General features: G+C 38.2%; 1 protein-coding gene across 5 annotated transcripts in view; it reads right to left on the bottom strand.

The window, feature by feature from the left end:
* CNKSR2 (connector enhancer of kinase suppressor of Ras 2) overlaps window positions 1-15,099 on the bottom strand; it is a 281,217-nt gene extending 266,118 nt beyond the window's left edge. For 4 of the 5 annotated variants that reach the window (XM_032330643.1, XM_032330644.1, XM_032330645.1 and 1 more), the window contains exon 1: window positions 14,727-14,915. In XM_032330643.1, coding sequence (XP_032186534.1) covers window positions 14,727-14,790 — 64 coding nt within the window. In that variant the 5' untranslated portion in view covers window positions 14,791-14,915. Of the gene's footprint in view, window positions 1-14,726 lie in introns of all 5 variants that reach the window. The other variant, XM_032330646.1, reaches the window with a different exon arrangement.
* Between the last annotated feature and the right edge of the window lie 3,283 nt (window positions 15,100-18,382).

Raw genomic sequence — 18,382 nt, 5'->3', positions numbered from 1 at the left:
AGTTAGTTTCTCCTGGCATAGTCATATCGAGTACCTACATATAAAGACCTATTTTATTTTTACAAATTATTTTTCCTCTTTATTACAATATGGTCATTACATTACAATATGTTCATTATGGTGAATTTTTAAAAATTGTATTAGTAGGCAGGCTATATTATCTATGAGTTTCATTTCAGGAGACATTACATAAGGTACATACAGAGAGTACTGGGTCCTAAAGAAATGATGCAGGGGAAAAAGAATAAGGTAGACTACAATATGTGGACTTTATTTGGACCCTGATTTGAGAAAAAAACTATAAAAATGTTTATGATATTCATAAAACCAGAAATATGAACCACCAGATATTTACTGATATAAATAAATAAATTTTGATGTGATAATCATGTTATTCATTTGAGAGTACACAATGTATATATTTTTAAATCCTTACTTTTAAGAAATACATATCAGCCTTAATTTTTTGTGATCTCATTATTGGTGTGTCATTAAGGAGAAAAATGTCATTAGATCTCAAGGTATTATTCTGCTATATTTACTTTTTGTGTGTTTTTGTCACAAATATAAGAATAAAGTGACAAAGCAGCCTCATGTAAAAAAAGTCCCGCAATTAGTAACCATTTCCTTTAAACATTAAATTAGATACATTTTAAAATGAATGCAGATGGAGATTCATGGTATTAACTATATTTAAAACTCTGTCTCTATCAGACTGCTTATTAAAAGTCTATCTCTATCAGAGTGCTTATTAACACAGAATGTCAATAATTATTTCAAGGAAAGTGATAAAATTTTCAAAACATCCTGAAACAAAAGTTAATTTTAATTCATATGGCTTTTAAAAGATAATAAGCATTTTGGAAAAGTGTTTTATGTAATCAAATGGACAATAATACTAAGGCAACTTTAAAAGAGCTGGTAATTACCACAGTTCAGTTTTTTTGTTTTTTGTTTTTTTGCCTATTATTGTGGGTATTGTGATAGCTTTCATAATGAATGAGAAGCATCAAATCATTCCCTGACAAAGAACAATGTAAGTTGTTTTTCCTTATTTTAAAACTTCCAGTCTAAAGCAAACTCACCTCAATTGCATTAAAGAAAAACAAGGAGAAATAAGAAATACCATTTTTGTGGGGTTTTTTTCTGAAAGAATCCAACTTTTAAGTTCCTAAATACATGCTAGAATATCTATTTTATATATACATGCAAAACCGTGTGTATCATTTTAAAATATAATGTAGAAGGAATTTTACCTTTAATTACTACTTTATAAGTACTCAATGGATCAAACATCTCTAGCTGAACTTGACCACTCCATATTTTGCATTGACTTCACAATAGTTTTTGCCTGATTATGATTAAATTTTCTTTAACACTTAAATCCTTTTGTGATTCACTATGCTATCATATCATATCATATCATATCGTATCATAATCTGGTCTGAGATAAAGGAGTTTCCAAACAAAACAAAACAATTTGGGAGGGAAAATTACCATCTAGTAGGTAGGTAAGAATTTCAAAGCTGTAGGCATGCACTGAATAAAGTCTGCTGTTCAAAGAAACACTAACAAAATGCAGATAGCAATGCTAACCACTGCTAAGTAAAGCTAAACAAAAGAACAGGAGCCATTATTTGTAATATAATGTAAAGCCATTTATGAACATCTATTATCAGACACCATGTATTTTTATTAACATTCCTTTTAGAGCAAAACATCCAGCACTGGGTTTTGTAGTAGCAGTGGTCTCAAGTAGATCTTTTGTTTAGGTCTAGACTCAGCAGAGGTGAGAATCAAACTCCTGAGGTTCACATCAAAATAGGAAAGTGTCACCAAGACTATATGTGGCATCTATGTCATTGGCTTAAGCACCTTTCTGAGTGGAAACAGCTCAACACACACAAACCCACCCACTCACCCACCCCCACACCACCACCCCCCTCTAGAGGCCAAAAGGACCCAAGAACCATAGTCTACCTTACCACATATTACAGAAGGTAGGTCTGGTGGAGTGAACATCCACATCTTTGAAATTATTCCCATGATTCCTTTCATTTCATATCTACCTCTGGTAGAAGAGCAAGGTGGAAATATTACGTGTTTTGTAACCAGTTAGAAATCTATTCAAATTCTGCTTCGCCTATTATTTATTACTTTTTCAAAATATTTATTGAATACCTCCTAAATAAATTTTTGGGTATACAGAATAAGTCATTCAATGTTTCTAAGCAAAACTGTCTTCATTTGTAAAGCAGTGATAATTCCAGTCTTTCAGGGGTAGGAAAGGCATAAGATAATGCAGAGAAAGCACCCACCACAGTACATGGTAAGTACTCAATAAATATTATTTATTAGTAGTTGTGCCTTTGAAGCTTGCCAACAGAATGCAATCCATTCCTTAATTTTAAAAAAGCTGGCATTTACCATGCACTTAGTATGTACCAGGCATTGTTTTAAATACACTACAACCCTATGAGGTAGGTAATACCATCACCCCTACTTTACAAAAATGAAAAAATCTGGCAAGTTACTTAAATTCTCCCTCAAAAATCACAGAGCTTGGAAGTAATAGAGTGTGGATATAACTAAGCCAGACATCTGATTCCAAAGTACTCTTTACTATATATAACCTATTTGGTGCCAATTTTTACAAGGTAGAAAATTCAGGAAATGTTTTAGAAGTCAAGTCTGGTATGGAAGTGCTGAATCACTATATGGTACACCTGAAACTAATATTACACTGTATGCTAACTAACTGGAATTAAATTAAAAACTTAAAAAATAGAAGTCAAGTCTGAAGATAATTATGTACAATCCTGAATTGTGTTCTTCACCTACCAAAGTGTAAATCCAATTTAACAGAGAAGAAAAGAGTTGAGGTCCAACCTAATTCCATGACTGAACAGCTGTACAATCTCTGTTGAGCAGCTTAACTTCTCTGCACCTTACCTGTAAAAGGGTGTCAATAACAATTCCTTATCTTATTTTAAGGATTACTACCAATAATAGACCTTCCTAACGTTGGCAAATGAAGGGAAGAACCAAGCTATATCATAGAAAGTTTACAAAAATATTCCTGAGCAACCCCCCCCCCCCCCACAAAAAAACCATGATTCGAAGTATGCAGAAATTCTAACTAAAAATGAACTCACTTCTAGCTAGTGTATTTTCAGTACGGAAATGGCTCCTGGCAGAGTACAGTACTTGAAAACACCATATTCTCTGGGGTCAAACAATTTCTTTCCAACCTTGTTCATATTATTAGATCGATCAGCAAACCCTTCCTTCATATTATTAAGAGTAAACTTCAATAAAAACCTACTGTAATTATCACAAATCCCAAATAAGATCTGAACTAACATGTTTTTACCATAAATATACTTTTTTTTTTATTTCCAGCATAACAGTATTCATTATTTTTGCACCACACCCCGTGCTCCATGCAATCCGTGCCCTCTATAATACCCACCACCTGGTACCCCAACCTCCCACCCCCTGTCCCTTCAAAACCCTCAGATTGTTTTTCAGAGTCCATAGTCTCTCATGGTTCACCTCCCCTTCCAATTTCCCCCAACTCCCTTCTCCACTCTAAGTCCCCATGTCCTCCATGCTATTTGTTATGCTCCACAAATAAGTGAAACCATATGATAGTTGACTCTCTCTGCTTGACTTATTTCACTCAGCATAATCTCTTCCAGTCAGATCAGAAAGGAACAGAGACCATATACAGTAACAGTCAACTTACAGGCAATACAATGGCACTAAATTCATATCTCTCAATAGTTACCCTGAATGTTAATGGGCTAAATGCCCCTGTCAAAAGACACAGGGTATCAGAATGGATAAAAAAACAAAACCCATCTATATGTTGCCTCCAAGAAACTCATTTTAAGCCCGAAGACACCTCCAGATTTAAAGTGAGGGGGTGGAAAAGAATTTACCATGCTAATGGACATCAGAAGAAAGCAGGAGTGGCAATCCTTATATCAGATCAATTAGATTTTAAGCCAAAGACTATAATAAGAGATGAGGAAGGACACTACATCATACTCAAAGGGTCTGTCCAACAAGAAGATTTAACAATTTTAAATATCTATGCCCCCAACGTGGGAGCAGCCAACTATATAAACCAATGAATACCATAAATATACTTAAAGAATTATATCTAGAGACAGATTAGAAAGAAAAATTATCTACTCTTCAGCATTTCATAGAAAGCTTCTCTGTGTGTGTGACAATTCAACATCAAACTGAACACCTTGCATCTGACAGCTAGAAGGCAAAGGAACAGTTTTTTAGATAAGAAAAGCTCTGCCACTGATTTAAAGCAACAGTGATGTCAACAGAAACTGCCCCAAGACTCACCATGGCACTACTATGGAGGGAAATCAGGAAGGAGAAACTAACCCTGCCTTGCACATTGGTTCTTTACCACAATGAACTCAGAGTCCACATAAGTTCTGGCAAGTGGGAAGGAAAACCAGCAACTCAACTACATGTCTGTTTTGAGCTCCATTAACAGAAACTGCAACATGTTCTCATTTATATGTCTTTAACAGCTCAGTGGTTTATTTTGAAAGTTTACAAATGAATTACATGAAATTAAAATATGAATTTTATGCTCAGCCAGGAAAAAAAAATCACAAAGTCTCAGGACTATTAAACATTTTGAAAATAATGTGGATGGTTGAAAAATAAAAGTATATGAAATAAACTCCCATATATACATGAAACACACCAAAATTATAAAAAGAATTCAGCTAATGTCGAACTTAACCATTCAGCATAATTACTTATGGCCATCATTTTAAAGTTTTTATTAATAAGTCACATTATAAGTCTAACAACTAGCTAGAAAATAGATTCTTTCATAATCTTTGGTAAACAAGTTTAAAAAAGTAAAATCCAGGATCGACACCAGCCTTCTACTGATTTGTTGTAGATATTATTTGAGAAAACATGTTGCAAGCCCATTTTAAAAATAGAAGATGTAGCTGAAACAAAATAAAAAATCCAAACAAACAAACAAAAAAGGATATTGGGCAACACTTTTAAAGCAACTAACAATGTGGTTTCTTCTTATCTATTACCTTATTAGAAAACTTTCCAACCTACCTAATCGGACTAATTTCCAGGAACATTAATGTCAAGTAAATACAAAAGAGATACGTAGGTTGAGGTATCTGAGTGGTTCAGTTGGCTAAAGGCCTGACTCTTGATTTTTGACTCAGGTCATGATGTCAGGGTTGTGAGATGAGCCCAGGTAGGGCTCTGTGCTCAGTGTGGAGCCTGCTTGAGATCATCTCTTCCTCTCACTCTGCCCCTCCTTTCTCTCTCTCCCTCTCTTTAAAAAAAGGAGAGAGATAAGTGTGTAATACTTGATATCAATTATGCAATTTTTTAAAAACATTTTTATTATTGAAGTATAATTAACATATTAGTTTCAGGTGTACAATATAATGATTCAACAATTGTATACATTATGTAATGCTCACCATTATAATTGTAGTCACTATCTATCACCATAAAATGATATTACAATATTATTGACTTCATTCCTTATACTGCACTTTTCATCTCCAAGACTTTATTTTATAACTATAAGTTTGTACCTATTAATCCCCATCAGCTATTTTGATCATCCCCCATACCCCCGCAACAATCACCAGTTTGTTCTCTGTATTTGAGTCTGTGCACTTTTGTTTGCTCTTTTGTTTTTTAGATTCCACATGTAAGTGAAATCATGATATTTGTCTTTCTCTGTATGACTTATTTCACTTAATGGAATATTCTCTAGGTCTAGTCACGTTATCATAAATGGAAAAAGTTCATTCTTTTTTACAGCTGAGTAATATTACTGTTTATGTCTGTGTGTATCACATCTCCTTTATATATTCACCTATTGGTGGGCACTTAGATTGCATCCATAGCTTGGATATTGTAAATAATGCTGCAATAAACATTGGTGATACGTATCTTTTCAAATCAGTATTTTTGTTTTCTTTGGATAAACACTCAGTAGTGGATATAACTATGTTTTGACCTTGGCAAACTATAATACATTAATATCGTTGTGAATTTTGTTTCATTTAATAAATCTTGGTTTTTAAAACAATTTTATGTTGTGATAGTCAATAGATGAACATAGAAAATTATGGGCGCCTGGGTGGCTCAGTGGGTTAAGCCGCTGCCTTCGGCTCAGGTCATGATCTCGGGGTCCTGGGATCGAGTCCCGCATCGGGCTCTCTGCTCGGCAGGGAGCCTGCTTCCCTCTCTCTCTCTCTGCCTGCCTCTCCATCTACTTGTGATTTCTCTCTGTCAAAATAAATAAATAAAAAATCTTTAAAAAAAAAAAAAAGAAAATTAAAACAGCAGGTACCATGCTTAGTAAAATTTAAGATTCAATAAATTTATGTAAATACCCATAACCCCTTCTTCCCTGAAATTGCCAAGAGTATGATTAAGTTAATGAAAACTTTTATTAGAATGAATGATTATAATTTAAATTGAAATCAAACAAATTAAATACGTCTTTAAAGTCTAAAAAATTCTATCATAATGAATAGTTATTTGTAGTTTAAATCAGGGCACAATTGCAAACCATTGTTTTATAGTACTAGCTAGAAAGATTAAGTCTGAAGGTGTTTTATTAAAAGTTAACAGCTCTGCACAAAGCTAAGTTAAAGTCTTAAAAATTTTGCTTATTCTGATTTATACTGTAACTACTGTAAATTTATGGGGAGGGACTTGTTTTATTAGAAAAATCTATTACTTGCTACTTGATTATCCAGTAACATGTTATTAACAAAAAAATCCTATGAGTATTTAAAAATTACACTGCACAATAACTCACTACATAGGTTCTTAATGAATGCCCTTAAAAATTAGCCCAAATTTGTATTTACTTTAAAAAATTAAAATTCATTTTTCAGTATCAGGAGAGATGGAAAATCATGTAAGAAATGCTGATTTAAGATGCATTTTTAAGTATCTTAATTTTATTCCTATTAGTAAAAATATAAATTCAACATTAATTATAATACAGATAATGGTTATTATTAAATTAAAAGGCAATTTTTTCATTTTGTCATTAGAATTAACAAGCAAAGCGTATTTTCTTTTCACTACAGAAAAAAGCATTTTAATTCCTTAAAAAGCATTTTTAATTCCTAAAAAAGCATTTAATTCCTGGGCTTTTTTCTTTTATAAGAGGAGAAACTAAAAAAAATTTTTTTTAAAGAGAGAGAGAGAGAGAGCACAAGCAGGAGGAGCGGCAGGCAGAGCAGGCAGAGGAAGAAGGAAGCTCCCCCTTGAGCAAAAAGTCCAATGTGGGACTTGATTCCCGGACCCTGGGATCATGACCTGAGCCAAAGGCAGATGCTTAACCAAATGAGCCACCCAGGTGTCCCTGTAAGAGGAGAAATTTAAGACATTTTATCATTTTCACTCTACCACTCATTCTAAAATACATAGAGTTCTTTTAAAACACTGAAATGAAGAAACAATTAGAAAATTTGTATGAAAAAAATAAATTCTTAAGAGATATGTTTTAATTTTTTAAGTAATGTTTGCCTATTGTGTTGGCCTATTAATAATACAACATCAGCAAATAATATTTATAGCTTAAACACAGAAGTGTTATAGATACACTGCAATTATTCACATTTCTTAATGAAATGAATCTAAACCATGATTTAGGTCACCGAATTGACTAGAGAGATACAACCATGAATTAGAGCAACCCCACTTCTACTTCTACTATATTCTGGCAAACAATATTCAACTTCGTACTAAAGTATCCATTAGAGCGTTATAAGGGACTTTACATGCATTTTCATTTAGGAAAGCAAATTTGCTGAAGGACCAGGAATTTGTGATATTTATGTATTCCTTCCTTCAACAAATATTTCTTGAGTGCCTATTTTTCACCAGATACTTTCTTATGCCTTGTTACGTAAATTAGATGAGGTCCCTGTCCTCAACAAATAACCATAGAAATTAATGTAAAAATAAAACTGGCGTAAGGAATGAGGTGATAAATGGGACCTGGAGAGCATACAACTGAGGATTTGATGTGACCTGGAGAATGTAGAAGGCTTTTCTGGGGCAAAGAGGGGAGGCTTGAGATATGGATGAGTAGGACTTAACTGGGTGAAGAAAAGAGGCAAGGGAAAACTGTATTGAGTACAAAGGTTCAGTGGAAGGCAAACGAGATTGAAAGGCCATTAATTAGTGCTAGGAATAAGGCTTATTTCAAAAGGAGAAGCCAAATCTTCAGTGGTCTTAAAAGCCATACTAAGGGTTTTTATCTTTATCCTAAAAACAATGAGAAGACACTAAATTTTTTAAGTTGATGGGGGTGAGAGGAGAGAGGAAAGGATAGGATGAGAAATATTCCTGAGAAATTTATGCTGACTATAGGTTTATGGTTCCCAAAACAAACAAACAAACAAAAAACCCAAAAAACAAAAAACAAAAAAACCCCAAAAATCCCCAAACCAAAACCAAACCAAACCAAAACAAAACAAAAACCAACCAACAAACAAAAAAATGCTATAATTATCATGACCTTGACTGAAAAGATAATATTTTGTCCTTTGCAATATGAGAACAGGAGGAAGTAAACTACATTAATTTTACCGTTTCTAAAACCAAAGCAGCACTTCTCAGATTATTCCACTGATGCAACCACAATTGCTGAACGAAATTTACTCATAACCCTGGAAGGTCTGGGTCTGGGAAATGCTGCTTGAAACAGCCTGCTACAAGCCTAGAATTCCTGTTAAGCCTCTGGTATCATCTTTAAAATCATGCCAATTTTGCTTTCTACACCATGAATTTAATATCCAGGTTTGTTTTAATACAAAAACAATGTTTTACAATACTTAACAAAAATCAAGTCTTTGTCTTCTTTTGATCATTTAGCTCCCACGACAGAAATATTCCATTTTGGGGAACAGGAGCCTATGCTATGCATAAAAACTGTGAATTCACTCACTGACTGCTATTCAACACAATGATCTTGTAGTGAAGACTACATTCGCTTTCCTTTAGCAAGACACTAAACTATGACAAAATCTTAAAAATAAAAAGCGTAGGGCACATTTTTAAAAAAATTACTTATTCTCCCTTCCCTCTTTTCAAGTACAAATGATCCACCCTTCCAGTACTCTTTATAGAAACGAATCCTTCATCTTTCACAATAAACCTTATGCGTTGAGGTGCTGTTGGGAAGTCACATGGAAAGCTAGAAGTCATTAAGAACAAATTTAAGTCCCACTCTGCTATACATGAAAATGATAATTTATCACTGTTTTAAGAACAACAGCAATAACTTAAAAGCTTATCTTCATTCTTCATATAAGAATTTGGATGAGTAAAATTCTAAATATCCAACAACATAATGTTAATGATGTAATTAATCTTCAAAATAACTCACTTTAACATTATTTCCAAATTATTCCTGAGAAACAGATTTGAAACAGCTGTACTAATTCAATACACAATCTTTGTGGGCTTATTTTTGGCAGCCAAAGTTTTATAATGTGGTATTTATTTAAACTCAGGACATGATGAGAGTTTTATTGTCTTTGTGAAATGCAGATTTGTTCTTGTACTTTTGTGCCACCTACTCATGGCTCCTCCTTCACTTTCCCTCCACTGCCCACCTCTCTCCTTCAACCAGACAAACCTAGACACAACTGTTCTGGTTAATCACTCCATCTCAACTCCAGAGTCTCTTGCTGTGCCTTTATTTAGACTACATCCATCTTAGAATATGCCTTAGTTAAATAGTATAAAAAGTTTCTAAAATCCCACCTTCCCCATGGATTCCTTCCTGACTGATTAAAAACATCATCATGTCTTTCCACTGGTGCTTGTATACATAATGCAAACATTTTCTAAATTTAGCAAATGTTCTAGTTGGCTCCTGTCTCTGTTTTGGCTTAAGTTTCTCAATGTCACTGCCATCCCTTACAGAGACTAATTTCCCCAAAGCAGAGAATAATTTATTTAAAACAATCCATTAAAACCCCTTCCATGTAGAAATAGAGAGAAAATAATCTCTAAATACCAGAATGTATCTACATAAATAGACTCTTTTTTCCTAATCTGCACAAATCATGAGTGTTACCTTAAGGAGTAAAGGTTAATGACAGTATAAATAAAATGATGTTTCCTGTGAACTAAACTCTACATACGGAAAAGGTAAATTTATTCTTTGTGTGAAATGACAAGTATTGAGTTTCAAAAAATGTCAAATGGAGAGTACGTGATTGTTGGTGACTATCTAGTCCTACTGTAACTGAGGAAAAAACCAATTTTTCAAAAACAACAGGACTAGTTTACAATACAGGCTTCTCAAGTTTCTGCCAGAAAATTTTTCCTCTGTCTCTATCTCAAGACAGTTTAACTCAAAAATTTGACATTTTCCTTCATCTTAATAAAATATATTTCAACCTCAAACTCTAGGTCCTATGAGGGGTAAAACTATTAGAGATCACCATGCTTGTCAAAATTTCTGTATCTTATCAGATACATTCTTAATTGTAACATTTAACTTTTATAATAAATAGACCTTATTTCATCACTACATATCCCTCTTTTGTAGGGCTGTATGCAAAGTGAAGGTTTTATCTTCGTTTTTAATACCTAAAATAATGTATTTCATTTTCTGTCCTCAAGATGGCTGAGTCATCAGGATAGAAAGTAGAAGTCAGTGATGGTTTTCAAAGAAAAAGGTTTATAATAAACAGAAACGAACAGAGCAGTTAATTTTGGGATGGTTTGAGAAAAAAATTATCTTAAAAATTTAGATTTTAGGACTCATACAGTAAGAGTAGAAAGAGCTAAGTCACAGAGACCATAAGGGAAGACCAGCAAAGCAGGGCCTGTTGGTTGAATCTGAAAACAATAATTCATTTTATTTGATCAGGGAAGGGATTAAAGATCACTGGAAAAAATGTCATGAAGGGAGTTAGCTGCAGAAAATAACTTTATCTTTGTCATATGGATATTTTGGAGGAGTTTCAAAGTTGGAAAAAGTGTGAGAAGAAAACTAGAATTATTGGGTGTGACAAAGACAAGGAAAATTAATACTGAAATTAATATAGGGGCCTGAAGTGTTCAGATGTTTTTGCTATATTTCAGTGGGCATAAAAGTAAACTCAAACAACTATAGATTACAGAGTATTTCTATAGGCCCTGCGAGTGAATAGGTAAGAGCTGAGATATGATATATTTTAGAGTAATAAACTGAGCAAAAATTAGAAACCGTTATTGGCCTACTTTTCTACCTACAGCTTTCTCTACTAAAGGCTTCCCTTTTACTCTAAAAAGGTTTACATTTTATAATTTTGTCAAAACTACAAGAGGATTGAATCCAATTTCCTACTAAAAAAAAAGGTTTCAAATGCTAAATGATGCATATGTGATTTTCTCAAAAAATATTTTTATAAAATTAATTTTGAAGTTCTATATTTCCAAATAGTCTGAAGTACTATGAAGGTATCTGGAAGGTAACTGCTTATTTTACTGACTCATGAGGAGTTCATATATTTACTGGAACAAACACTGACATTGTGTCACATCAATTTTTGATTGTTAGAAGAAAATTCAGGGAGTACTGGATTTTACAAATAGTAGAGTTGGTGGTGAGAGAAAAAAATGCAAGTGTTTCCTTATATCTTTACTAATAATTAATATATAAATTTAATATTTGCGTCCCTAAAATACATTTTAATAAAAAAGTTCAAAATGAATTGCAATGTGTAAACAGTCCTTCAGAAACAATTTTGAATATATGTTACCAAAGCTTAATAATCTCATCAGCTTTTTTTTTCATTCATCTCCTCTGATGAGTTTCTATACCACTTACATAAATTGTCTGGAAACATAAATATATGGCGGTATAATTTTTATATGCTTAATGTCTCCTTTTCTGTTTAGTGAAGAGAAAAACACCCTAGAAAGAGCATAAAGCATATACCTTACTAAATAGAGTTGTAACTATTTATGATTGTGACTAGCTGAAAGCATATGCTATATACTTTAAATGTTAAGGATGATGAAACTGTCACATCAGGAATATGGTTTGAAGAACTCCCACAATGTTGCAGTTGTTCAAAAGTCTTGTTCATTCTTTGTTACTGCCATTATAATACTATACATTATACAACACCAAAGGAAGTTTGGCCATTCTAAAGTTCCAGCCTAAATTAGTTGACTTTTAAACATTACTGCATCTGAGGAAAGGGTGAAAAGCTTTTTTTTTAAAATATGTTTACTTGTAAAGTTTATTTGGGGAAAAAAGTAGGGAGGAAAAATTAAGGTAACAGTATAATTACAAGTTGAGGAAATGTTCATTTCGTCCAGCTCTTCTTTAAAATCTTGTTTTCTGTTATTATCTTAAATCAAATTTATATGAAGATTATATACATTTCAGCAGTAAGCAGTTTGGGTCTTGAAATATAGATAATGACATCAGTTTTTCTATTCTAGTCTAAAGTGTACAGAAACATACAAATTCTAGCTTGGCTAGTGGCTTCATCTTTCCCAATAGCTCTAAAATGAATCACCAACAGGTACGAAAATAAGTTAATCAACTTACATATGACAATCATTTAAAATCACAGCTAACAATGTTAGTCCAACTTCAAAGATGCTGCATTTTAGGCTGGAGAGATTTTTAAAGGGCTGGAGAGATTTTTAAAAGGACTACTGTACTGGAAATCTAATAATGTGTGTCAGAATATGTATGTCATATGTTCTACTTGCTTCAGTCGACCTAAACTGTAGAGAAAGAAGAAACTGCAAGATTATACTGGGAGGGTGGAGGTGAAGAAGATGGAGTATGCATCACTCGCTACAAGCATCATGGGAATTTGTGAAGGCAATCAGACTTGCATGGAGCCAAGATACCTTTCTATTGAGTATTTCAGTAACAGACTCAAACCAAAGTAACCTTTTAGGCAAATTCAAAGAAAGGGTTTTAATGAGGCATTCTTGCTTCTTGCGCACCGCCTAGCTCTTTCTTCCATGACTGAGAAACAGAGAAGACAGATGTTTGTTTCCGACATTCCAAAGGGCTCGGGGGTTAGTGGGAATCTAGGAGAGCGTAATTTTGATAGCAAATATGAAAAGAAGAAATAGAAAAGATGAGCCACTGCAGGACTTTGTCTTAGTCATGGCACCCATGGCACCTTAGCACAACGCACCACACACGGAGGCAGTTGATAATTAATTCTACTTAATTCAATACACTCTCATGTGCACTGTGCTTTGCAGTTACGAAGCACTTTTCACATATTAGAAAAGAAAAAAACTAATTAAATGAGAAATAATGGGGCAAGTAAGGGAATAAAAGGAAAGCAAATGTATAAAGAAAAATCCATAAGAATAAGCAAGAGGCTGAAAATGTTCGGAAAAGGAGGAAACAAGATTGAGTTTCTCTCTGTCCCTTTTAATCACTTCCAATCACCCCTCCTTTCGTTCTAAAGTACCTGGAGCTTAGAAAGTCTGCCAGCTAAGCAAGCCCCTAAAAGGGGCTCCCTCGTCTTCGCAACACGCATTTTCACAAATGATAAGCCTCTGGCTCCTGACTAATCTACCTACAGTTTTGTGCTTAGGAATAACCACAAGCAAAGCTCTAACATCTCCCAAGTGTGGCCAGGAATCCTTTATTTCATCCCATCCATCCCTGTCAGCATTCCCCAAATTTTAGGAATCTTGGCGATGGGGGGAGGCAGTGGTCATCATGGGGAGAGGGGAATCCTCTACAAGCCCCTTAACTCAGACAACAGAGGGAGATAGTGAGGCAGGAAAGCCCAGGGACTAAAGAAAAAGCCCACGTTTGCGACTAGGAGGGCGAGTGTCTACAACTGTGGTTATTAGAAATTGCCAGGGAAAAAAAACGGGCGAGTCTTCAAGATGGAAGAAATGAGGGGGCACTTGAATGCGCATCACCTTACACCTGGCGTCAAGCCCCCAGTAAAAAGCCATGAGGTCCAAAGCCTCAACCCGTGAGAAGAAAAAGAGGCAAATGACGTGGGGAGTCGAGGGGCAGGGGTTTGCGCAGGATGGAGCCCGCAGATTCCAGCGCGGACGCTGTCCCAGGGGAAGCATGTTTTCCTCTCTCCCAAAGTAGCGCATCCCCGAGCATCTTCAGCCTAGACTGGGGGAGTTCCCCGATCCAAACCTGGGCAGCCGCGTCCTGACCCCATTATATGGGCTTAAAAGTTGTAGGGAGAGTTGGCGCTGGAAAAGGCACCTGGCAGGGGCGGCCACCGAGGGGGCGTTAGGTTTCCCTGGAACAAAGGGGCCCGGGAAGGAATGAGCAAAGGAGCGGGTCCCTGGGGGCTCCTCCCTGAGGGGAGAGACAAGGGTCGCCACGTCCTCCCGGCCTAGGAGCCGCCGTGAGGAGCGGGGAGGAGGCGAGATGTACTGGGATTCCGCGGCCCGCCTTCTAACCCTATCCGATAGCGCCGGCACCCCCCGCTCTCTCCGCGCCCCTCTCTAGCTGGGGAGCCACCACTGAAGACAATAGGAGATCTGGATCCCGAGCCCCCGCCTGCCCCGGAGGACCCCCGCCTCTCCCCAGCGCACCACGATCAGCCAGCGGAAGCCCCGATAGCGGGCTCAGCCGCGGTAGGCGCCCCTTCCCTCTCGCGCGCCGGTACCCCGGCGCCCCAGGACCGCCTCGTCCTCCGCACAGCGGGCATTACCTTTCATCCAGTCCACTACTTGACTCGGAGACCATTTGCTCACGGGTTCCATGATCAGAGCCATGGGCACGGGGTCGTTACCGCGCCGGGCGCGGAGATCAGACACAAAACGAACTCGGTAGCCCGAGCCGCCCTCAGGTGGGGTCCCTTGCTGGCCGCTGCCTCGCTGGGCGGGTGGCGAGAAGAGGGCTTTTGTGTGTCGGGTATCGCGGCTGCAATGTGTCTTAGCAAACGGCGGACGGCAGCGGCGGGAGCGGCGACGGGGAGAGAAACGCTCTGGGGTCGCGGCTCTGTGCGGACTCTCTGCTCGCTCCCCACAGAGGTGGCTGCGGCTGTTGCTCCGCCACTCCGCTCCGGTCTCCGTCCCTCCAGGGCTTCAGTTCACGGCTTGCACTGCCGAGGGTCGGGGCTCTGAGAAAAGGAGCAGCCGCCGCACGTCCGCAACCAACTTGCCCGCTCGCCTCGCGCGCGGGAGTGAAGCCCGGGGCACCACAAGCTGCCCGGCGGAAATGACGAGGGGCCTCCTGCCACCCAAAATATCTCTCCGCAGCCCTCGGGTGCGGGGCGCGCGCGCCACAAGCCCCCCGCCCGCTCGCTGCCGCGCGGTCCCGCCCCCGGGGCCGACGGCAGGCGCGCGAGGCGCGTGCGCGTGCGCGCTCCAGCACGAGGCCCGAGCCCGGGGTCTGCCTGTCAGTCAGGCAGGTGCGAGCGGCTCACTGAATCGCGTTCCCGCCCGGCGAGCCGCCCCGGGATAGAGGCGCGCTAGGAGCGCGTGCGCAGCGGTGTCGGCGCGAGTCCCTACCCCGGGGTCAGTCAGTCATTTGCCGGCGGCTCCGAGGGGCCTCTGAGCGGACGTGGCGGCTGCGGGACGGGCCGTCCACCAGTTGAACGCAGAATGCTCAGGCTGCTGAGGAGGTACCTGTGGCCCCGCCGTCAAGGGGAGGGGGACGCCGCCGACCGCGGGGGTTACAGCGAGAGCCCGGGCTTTCCTCGCTCACGCCCTCCCCGCGGCTGAGTGGGCTTCCGAGGTGATTCCCGAGCCCCGTGCACGCCTGCGGAGACGGGGGCGTGGAATGCCGCGGACGGGAACCGGCTCCGCCAGACAGAAACGCAGCGATGACGAGGCAGGAGGGCCGGTGCTGTCAGACCGCCCCTGGTGGTGCCCGGGGCCTGGGAAGTCAGGCGTAGAGCCTGGAACCTGCAAGTGCTGGTCGTAGTGATACCGAGACAGGTTCGGCCCCACATGCCTTTTGAAGGGCTCAGTGTCGGGTTTTCGGCCAACTCCTCAAAGCCGATTGTGCCCAGTACCTATTCTACGGGATGTCCTTTTGTTTTCAGATAATCTTATATAAGAACTGAGGGGCAACGCGGATTTAAAATAAGTGACAAATTGTAGACACGATCCTTCAAAACTCACGGTCTTCAGAAGTCTTACAAAGGCTACCCTTAGTAAAAAAAACAGTTTGCCTAATGAAGCTTCACTTTAAATGACAAATAATCCTTGGGACGCCTGGGTGGCTCAGTGGGTTAGGCTGCTGCCTTTGGCTCAGGTCATGATCCTGGCGTCCTGGGATCGAGTCCCACATCGGGCTCCTTGCTCGGCAGGGAGCCTGCTTCTCCCTCTGTCTCTGCCTGCCACTGTGTCTGCCTGTGCTCGCTCCCTCTCTCTCTCTGACAAATAGATAAAATCTTTTAAAAAAAATGATAAATAATCCTAGAAAGTATAGATGCAAACTCTCTACCACCCTTAAAGATGTTTTCTCGTCATTCTTAAATAGCCCCGTTGAGTAAAAGAGAAACTCATTTTATTTTTATAACCATTTCAAGAATGTCAATTGGTTTTGCCAGTTTCTGCAGTGACCCATTTTCTCTAGTTCTATTGCATGAGCTGCAGAACTGCCACTTTTCTCAACTGACTTAAGTTGATATCCAGCCCCCACCACACCTAAAAATAACTAAAACCAATATTTTGATGTTTTCAGGCTTGTGATACAAACCAAGTAAAACTTAAGATGGCCTGTCTGTATGCTTGTTTATTTTTCTAATAATCCAAACTTAAAAGTACATGGGAAGAAATTTAGGTTATCCAGATAAATCTAGGTTCAGAGGGTACAGGTACAGCACCTTCCATTCACAATCCAGATCGTGGTTGTGATTTACAGTTTTTTTCTTAGCTAATCAGGTGTGAGAGGCATTTTGGAGCGCTTGCCCACTACATTCCAATGGAGTCTCAGAACATTGCAACAGTATTTTCTAGAAAAGATAATTTTTAGCATCAGTAATTTATATATAGAGTCGCTTTATGTTCAGAAATGGAGTGGATGCAAACCCACTGTGAGTCATTAGAGGTTACAGTCATAGGGAGATGTTAAGAGTAATTTTATCAATGAGGCGCCTGGGTGGCTCAGTTGTTAAGTCTCTGCTTTTGGCTCAGGTCAGGATCCCAGGACCCTTGGATTGAGCACCGCATGGAGCCCGGCAACAGGCTCCCTGCTTGGGAAGCCTGCTTCTCCCTCTCCCACTCACCCTGCTTGTGTTCCCTCTCTCACTGTGTCTCTCTCTGTCAAATAAATAAATAAAATCTTTAAATAAAGCAATTTTATCAGAATAATACTGCTAATAATAACTGAACATTTATTGAGCAATGTGCAAGTATGTTACATACATTTTATCCTCAAAACAGCTCTGTCATTAGCCACATTTTACAGATGAGAAAACCTTGGCTATCACATTCACTTCCTCTTCCCAGAACCTATTACACATTGTTCAATAAATGTTGAATAAACTAACAAATAAGGCCTAAAGAGGGTAAGTAATTTGAGGTCATGACACATGACTGTAATACCAAGTTAAGGTGATTTCAGAATATGAGCTTTTAAGAATAGTAAGAAGATTTATATCTATCATAAAATTAACAGTACTTTGAAAGGGGAAGGTCCATTGAATGTTAACCGAATGTGTCTCATCAGAAAGTTAACTACAAAGGAGTCTGGCAGTCACCTTAAGTGTTCCTAACCAGCAACTGTGAGAATATAGGAAGTGACCAAATTTGGCTGAGACACCAAACTGCATTTTCTGACTGGGCTTTCATGACAAGCAACCAGACTATATATTACAAGCAAGTTTAGAGTGAGATATTGTTTGCATAATGAATAAAATATCAATCAAAACAAATGCCAAAGATCAGGATACAGTAAAATTAAGAAGATACATATTTCATAAAAAGGTTGGTGTGAAAAAAGATGAAGGAAGAAGATCCCAGGAAGAGAGGATTTTAAAGAAGTCCCTATATCGAACTAAGTTGTACATATTCTCCTATTTATGTTGCAGTAAGGAATTTATTTAGTCTAATCACCTGAGATAACGAAAATAATTCTAAGAATGAAGAATGATGGAGTCAAAATTTTGGTGTGGACTTAGACTATCTTAGAGTTCACCAAGGCCTTAGGTATTTTTCCTAAGTTCTCCTCTTTGAGGTTTCCCCTATAAAAGATGCAAAAAATAAAAAAATTGACAATGTAATAGGCACTCATTAATTCATTTAATTAGTTCAGAGCATAACTGGCTATTCACTCAAATATCCCGAATAGAGAGAGAAGAAAAAGGATTAAATCATCATTGCCTTCTCCCTTTCATTCTTAACTCCAAATGACTCA

This window comes from Mustela erminea, chromosome X, assembly GCF_009829155.1.
Source record: "Mustela erminea isolate mMusErm1 chromosome X, mMusErm1.Pri, whole genome shotgun sequence".
NCBI lineage: Eukaryota > Metazoa > Chordata > Mammalia > Carnivora > Mustelidae > Mustela > Mustela erminea.
The sequence above is the reverse complement of the archived record's forward strand: the minus strand, read 5'-3'. Positions and strand labels throughout refer to the sequence as shown.